Here is a 7,045-nt window from a genome sequence, read left to right on the forward strand (position 1 = left end):
ATCGGAGTTTCAATGAAGCACAGCGTGGGCCATTGAAGCTTCGCCGGCGCTGCAATGGAGCAGCGTCGGGCGGCGGTGTTGTAATGGAGCGGCGCCGGGTGCTGCGCCGCTCAATCACTAGTGATGTTGCAACGCAGCACGTCGGTGGCGGCCACCGGAGTTGAGGGAGATGCTCTTGCTCGCGTCTCAGCGAGTGCACATGCAGTAGCACGGCCTCGTTGCCGCAACGGAATGTCAGAGACGCGGCCCATGCGGAGGTGTCAAATTGAACCGGATGACAAGAGAGGAAGACTCGAGCTGCTGGTGAAATCAAACGACAACCAGCCCCAGATCGGACGGCTAGCTACCCGGATGATTTTCTAGAAAAATCATCCGGCTGATTTGTAGCAGCCGCCTTAAAAATGAGTTAAGATTCCTTTGAGATTGGAAAAATAGACGGGGATGTAGGAACGACATTTGCATAGAAAAGGTTCAGAAAACAATGTTTCCACCATATATTTCTTATGTTATTATTTACGTACAGAACTGATGTTATGATATTCCGTTTCCACGGTAGCTGGACCACATGCTAGGATCAAACTACCAGTCACAACATTTGCTCAAACTGATTCCATGATGACCGAAAGATGAGACCATTGCTGCAACCTCGCTAGTCTATTTACCCCGAACACAGCAACGTTATGGTTCCAGTCTGTTTCGCCAATGTATTTATAAGGTAATAATGCAGAGAGACATGGGTTGGGCTTATAAAGACCCAGAACAAGCACAATTACAGCCGCAAGCGTGGTTTACCTATCCTCAGTATGACAAGATTCGACGAATACTCTGCTTGGATGATCCACATGACGGTGTCAAATAAGGCACTATGTACTTCTTCATGTTGCTCCTTGATATGCGGAGGTGACCTCCGGGCACCGACACAAACTTAACACGCCCAGCCTCATCCAAAGTCCTCAAGCCGATCCAGTCTTCGGTATATAGCTTTGTCTACACACAAGGCATTTTCTTAGCAGTCAGACACAAATGATATTAACCATACGAAATCGCCAGAAATTTCTTATGGCCCCCAATTTATGCACTACAAATCTGAAGTTGCTTTTCAAGGAGTTGATACGATGCGAAGAATAATGAAGTACTTTTCGGTACAAAGAACGATGCAATTTGGAAGAAGCACAGTACCTCTTGAGGAGGAAGCACTGGATTAAAGGCGCCATCAGGATAATAACCAAACCATGCCGTTTCGCGAGGTATCAGGACTGCATCGTCCTCAAACTGTTTAGCAGTTTGGAAAGGCAAAGCGTCAGCTCCTCAGCAGACAAAGTATCTCACAATGTGGAATGCACAAGACAAAGAGGGCAATCTGAGGCAGTAGATTTTTGAGCTACCATTTTGTTATATCATGTACTATGATTGTTGAGTATTGATTATATGTTCAACTCTTGTTTTGCATATTGAATATCACCAAGAGCAGTTTTATTTACTGATTATTCCCTATAGAGTACAACGAGTGGGGTACAATAGTGCCCAATATCAAATAACAAAAATGAAATTGACTAAGAACCTAGTTCTGCTCTGATCCCTACCACATACTTCCTCTCTTACAAATGAAATTTAGGTTGTAGCTCTGTCCTAAGTTAAACTGTTGTGTTTGACCTAGTCTAGATATTAGCACATTCTCTGTAGACTTGGTCAATATAGAGAAGTTTGACTTGGGACAAAGCTAGAGCTCCAATTAATTTGGAATGTAGGGACTACCCTTGAGTGTAAGTGGGCAAAACAAGAATAGTATATGTTTGCTCAACATACCATGATCAGTACCAAGTTCTCCAAGCTGCTAAATCTTTCTTTATATGTAATGTTTCTTTCACTTGGTATCTCATTATTAAGCTTCGGAAGAAATTTGCAACCCTTCAAATAATCTGTCATATCCTGAAAAAGAAAGGGAGATTGGTTGTCATTTAGCAGATCATAGGATAGAAGTATTCATTGAAGGTATCATTTAGGATCACAGAACACAGCTGTACAAGTAAATAGGTTGAATTCAAACAGTGATCCTGATGGCCAGGATATGCAAGTACGAATATAGCATAAAGAACTCACAGTGGGAATCTTTAGGTAACCGCTAGGGGCAAGATGTGCCTGTAATTTTACCAACCTCAAGTTATTCAGAGAAACATTATGTGTCATGTCTAATAATGATAACTGTGACCAAATAACAGACACCACATACTAACCTGCACATAGTTTGAATATATCTCCAGTTGAATCAGCACATCAACAAGAACGCAAAGAAAACCAGACTGCAAAGAGAAAATATTTAATAGGACAGTAACAATAGGTGGAAACTGTACAAATCAATATCATTACCCAAAGTATTCAAGTTCCTTGTACAGCTAAATACTCCCTCCGTCACGAAATAAGTGTCTCAACTCTAGTACAACTTTGTACTAAAGTTAGTACAAAGTTGCGACACTTATTTTGGGACGGAGGGAGTATAATACTAGAAAACATGAGTTTAGCAGCAACAACATTAATGAAAGATTTACATGATTATACTTTATGCAAAAATGATTGGAGGTATGTATGTTCCCACACACAGACAAAACAGCGGGACACTGTGAAAGCAACATAAGTTTATAATCTACAGATTTTCTTTTCATTCCATTGCTAACCTGTTGACCAAGAATTGAGGATATACAGTGCTGTTTGCTCTAGTGACTCACGCCAAACTAGCTTAACCTACAATGGTTTGGTTGCTTTTGCTTCTACAGCATTGGAATATAAATTTTGGCCAATTTGATACCATGAGAAAATGATCTTGTTGTGGGGTAACATTGCCTCATCTTTTCATAATTTGTAACTCACATGAACCAATAGGGTAGATGACATTAAACATCTAGTGCACTCAGATACAAGTGCAGATGGTTACATGCATTAAGTGAAAGAGGAAGTGTTTGCTTGTACTCTACATGCAAGTAGCTCCATTGAGATCTATACCAGCAAATTGACAATTTAGACAACTGTAGCGAAATGTTAAGACTTGATAGTCATGGAGAAGGAAGACTAAATCATAAAAAGTGAGCACGCACATGATTAAGAAAAAAAATGAGGTAGACCAACAAAATTTCATGGCATTCAAGTAACATAGGTTCTGGTTTGCAAATACTGTTCATTACGTTCTTTTTTCAAATAACTTTTCCCATTGAATGTGTATACTGAATGAAGATTTCTTTCCTGGGAGGGGGGACTATGCGGAAAACTTGGCACTAGCTTTTATCGCACTTTAGCATATTCTATTACATGGAGCTAAATCAACATCTATCTTGGATGAAAGAGAATAATCCATCCAAATGGATGAGGTGTCTACCAGTAGTCAGTAGCTATCTAGAAAGTCGTAAGTGCTTGTTTATTACTAGTATTAATCCATCGGTAAGCTTACACCACAAAGCAAGCTTACTCTTTAAATAGACTGATAAAAGATAACTAGGAAAGGACAGAGTAAGCTTACACCACAAAGTGGCACTGAAGCAGTACCAGCGTGAGGACCCCCAATTGAGATGAAATTCTTTACCTGTTACAATAAATAAAGATATATAGTTCCCCCAGAAGAAGTGAAGACAATATCATATAAACTATAAGGGATACAGTACAGGAAAAGCCCTAATCATCACTCAGAGTAACAAAAATAATGTTTTGAAAGAAGTCTCACAGCACTACTGATACGCATACTCATGAAGTGAAGCACCTAATCAAAACATTAAGCATCACCATTTGTTATACAATAGATGGATATACTTAACAAAATTACAAATGTTCTTCAGTATTCCTATCATCATGATCTTCTATCACCATCATAACATGTGTGGGCGCTGGCCAAAATGTTAACTTTGTTATTTAGTGGACCAAATTAGGTGAGCTTTACACTGTTATTATTGCATAAAGGCAAGCAAATAAATTCGCTCACCGGTGGCCCACCGTCGCAGTACTCAATTACTGCCCGCCCAATTAAGTTCCCCTGAAAGGTAAGAGATGGCTTAGCACAGGAGGGGAACTCTTTAACTCAGAGTAACTGATTTTTGTGAAAGTACATGGCAACTATCGGTAAAATCTCTCTAAATCAAGAGCCAGTAAGAATTTATCACAGAACATCCCAAATTCACGGGTAGTCAATTGGCACTAATTTGGACATCACCAGACTTCATAATTACTTAGCTTCAGAAAGGCATTTGGATTATAAAAATCAGAAACGACAAGCACAGTAATACTAAAAAGTATAGCACAAAAAATATATGCACATTATGACACTGTATTCTTGCCCTGAACCCAATTATAGCACATCAGCATGAACACACCTGAGAAAGGCCAATTATGCTGTAACCTTCACGAAGTTCTTCCATTTCCTTTACCTGGAAAACCAATTCCATGACGGCTCTGGATACTATACAGAAAAGCAGTACCGAAGATTCTGTATCACCTTCTTGCAAACCACATTTGCCTGTAGATGACCTTGTGATCTTAGAAACTTTTACAAGGAACGGTTTATTTAGTTAAAGAAAATAAAGAGTAAAAACCCAACCTGATCTTGAAGTGGCATTAACCAAGAATCCCATGATCCTCTCCCAATTTCCCTGTACAGGAAGAATATGTTTAAATTCCAACAATAAACTCGACAACAACTGCCGTGAGCTAAATTATTAATATTCAAAGAAATTAATGGCACTGAGAGCTAGCGGCGATATCTCGTGGCAGAAGCTGGGTACATAGATTGCTCAGGCTCTTAATTTCTGAAGCTACACTCAGATATTCAGACAAGAGACGCCTAATTAGATTAACATTACTAATCTGGGAATCCATATTTATTGACATTCACATGGAAACAAAAATAATATTTTACGCTGTATAATATAACACAGATCATAAGATTTAACTCACATAAGTTTTACACCACATATTATCGGAGGTGGGATGTCGCAACATCCACACACAAACAGTACATATTCGTTGCTTAACACGCAGACAACACACCAAACAAAAAATTCGACAGAGTACAAATCAGCAAGCCCAACACAAAGGTTCACAGACCGACATTTGCTTATAGCTATAATCAGCATAACTGCATGACGGTAGAGAATACTTCTACGCGCTGTAATCAACATAACCGCGCACACGGACAACAAAAACAATCCGCGAGAAAAAGAGGAAGCGAGAAGGGGAGACGCCATTACATGCAGTATCCCTTGGATCCCGACCACTCCGCGAGCTCATCGGTGAAGGAGGCGATCCCGTCGTTCCCGCACTGGTCCCCGATCCCTGCGCCCGAGCACAGCCAGCCAGCCAAAGCCTCAAGACGAAACCCTAACGCCAAACAGACCCCGAATCGATACGAGGATGGGGGAGCCCGGAACCCTAACCGTGCAGGACGATGAAGGGCACCGCGGAGGCCACCGGCGCGAGCGCCGCGGAGGCGGCGACGACGAGGACCAGCAGGAGGGACGCGGCGGGGGACGGCGCGGCCATCGGCTTCCGGTCGGGGATCGAGGGTTAGGGCTTCGCACTCTCTCGCAGCGCTCCCGCACGGACTCACCCTCGTCGGCCCGCGGGGAGTGTGCGGCCGCGGCGGAGAAATGGTGAACTGGGCGGGGGGAGAAGTGGGAGGACTAGGAAGGGCAGTTGTGGGTGAACTCGCTGCGCGGGGCCCCCGTGTCAGAGAGATTTGGTGCGACCGTTGAGAGCTCCGTCCCTCGGCTCGACGCAGGGCCGCAGAGAAGTGGGCCCATGAATAACGACCCCGCCGGTATTTCTTTCTTCATTTTACGAAAGATTCGGTAGGGTTGTTGCCGGTGGTTGTGTTTATCGCACGGATAATGACATGCCGGACCCACGTTAGGAAGGGCCCTCAAACCAGTGGCATCGCTTCTAAGCTGTCATAGTCCCACCCGAAGGCTGAAGCTATTGCTTTTGCTTCCAAGGAAGAAATGGGAGCTCTTGCTTTATCTTGAACCAAATTGAGCAATTGATTTCTTTTCTTTCTTTGCAAGTGAATACTTGTAGATATACGCTTCTATGTTGCTTACTTTTTCCTAGAGAAGAATGTTGTTGCTTGGGTGGCAGAACTTTCCCTTTGGGGCCTCTTGATTGATAGGAATTGGAGGTATACCTTCACCCATATGGTTGAAGGAACGCAGTAGGGAAAACTATAAAAATGAGAACTCATACAGTTTTTTTTGTGAGAAAAAATTTTAATCTATTTATCTCAATCATAGTAGTACAACGAACACTAGAAATAATAAAAATTACATCCAAATCCATAAACCACCTAGCGATGGCTACAATCACTCAAGCGAGCCGAATGCGTACCGTTGTCATCGCCCCTCCATTGCCGAAGCCGAGCAAACCTTGTTGTAGCAGACAGTCGAAAAATCGTCGTGCTAAGGTACCATAGAATCAACGCATCATAACAGCAACCGCGCCGATGAAGGGTGTAGATCAGAAGGATCCAACCTAAAGACACAGGAACACGGACGAACGATGAACAGATCCGAGCAAATTCACCAAAGACAGATCCATCAAAAACACATCTCCACACGTCCACCGACGATGCTAGACGCATCACGGGAACGGGGGCTGGGCGAGGAGACCTTTGTTCCATCTTCAGGGAGTCGCCGCCGTCTCGCCTTTCTGAGTAGGACACAAACTCTAACAAAACTCCAAAAAATATCTAAAAATGGAGCCTTCCCACTGGCAAGGGCTGAGATCCACTCCGCCTCCATGCCCCTAAGGCCATCGGAGACGGGGTGAACCGGCGACGGCGCCGGCGGGAGGCAAGAGAAACCCTAGCTTTTTTGGAAAAGAAAGAAGAAAAAGGCATTATGGGGAATTCATATGTTCATCTCAGTTCAAAAAGAAAAATGTAGGAATTTTACATTTCAACTGGGCTTTGCAAGGAGATAATGTAAGACACCTATATATATATATGTCTCATGTGGTGGCCGCATATATACTTTCTGTAACAAGTTTGTCTACTGTACAGACTTCAAGCGGTGTG

At 42.8% G+C, this 7,045-nt stretch overlaps 1 protein-coding gene across 1 annotated transcript; it reads right to left on the reverse strand.

Annotated features, from left to right (window-relative positions):
* Positions 1-635: 635 nt before the first annotated feature.
* On the reverse strand, positions 636-5,664 carry LOC125513765 (palmitoyl-protein thioesterase 1-like). Its single transcript, XM_048678953.1, has 12 exons — positions 5,412-5,664; positions 5,226-5,310; positions 4,577-4,628; positions 4,475-4,495; positions 4,353-4,406; positions 3,965-4,015; positions 3,509-3,571; positions 2,235-2,300; positions 2,101-2,139; positions 1,807-1,929; positions 1,180-1,272; positions 636-987 (listed from the first exon to the last, which is right to left on the reverse strand). Exons 1-12 carry the CDS (start codon positions 5,515-5,517, stop codon positions 799-801), a joined length of 942 nt encoding a protein of 313 aa, XP_048534910.1. The 5' UTR covers positions 5,518-5,664; the 3' UTR covers positions 636-798.
* Between the last annotated feature and the right edge of the window lie 1,381 nt (positions 5,665-7,045).

This window comes from Triticum urartu, chromosome 1, assembly GCF_003073215.2.
Source record: "Triticum urartu cultivar G1812 chromosome 1, Tu2.1, whole genome shotgun sequence".
Lineage (NCBI taxonomy): Eukaryota > Viridiplantae > Streptophyta > Magnoliopsida > Poales > Poaceae > Triticum > Triticum urartu.

Bases quoted from the DNA above. Each gene is read 5' to 3' on its own strand.
- LOC125513765 (XM_048678953.1), bottom strand. From the start codon at position 5,517: ATGGCCGCGCCGTCCCCCGCCGCGTCCCTCCTGCTGGTCCTCGTCGTC. The intron at 4,016-4,352 runs GTGTGTTCATGC...CTTACCTTTCAG, and splicing joins GCATAATTGGCCTTTCTCAG to GGGAACTTAATTGGGCGGGC. The intron at 1,930-2,100 runs GTGAGTTCTTTA...TTTCTTTTTCAG, and splicing joins GTTACCTAAAGATTCCCACT to GATATGACAGATTATTTGAA.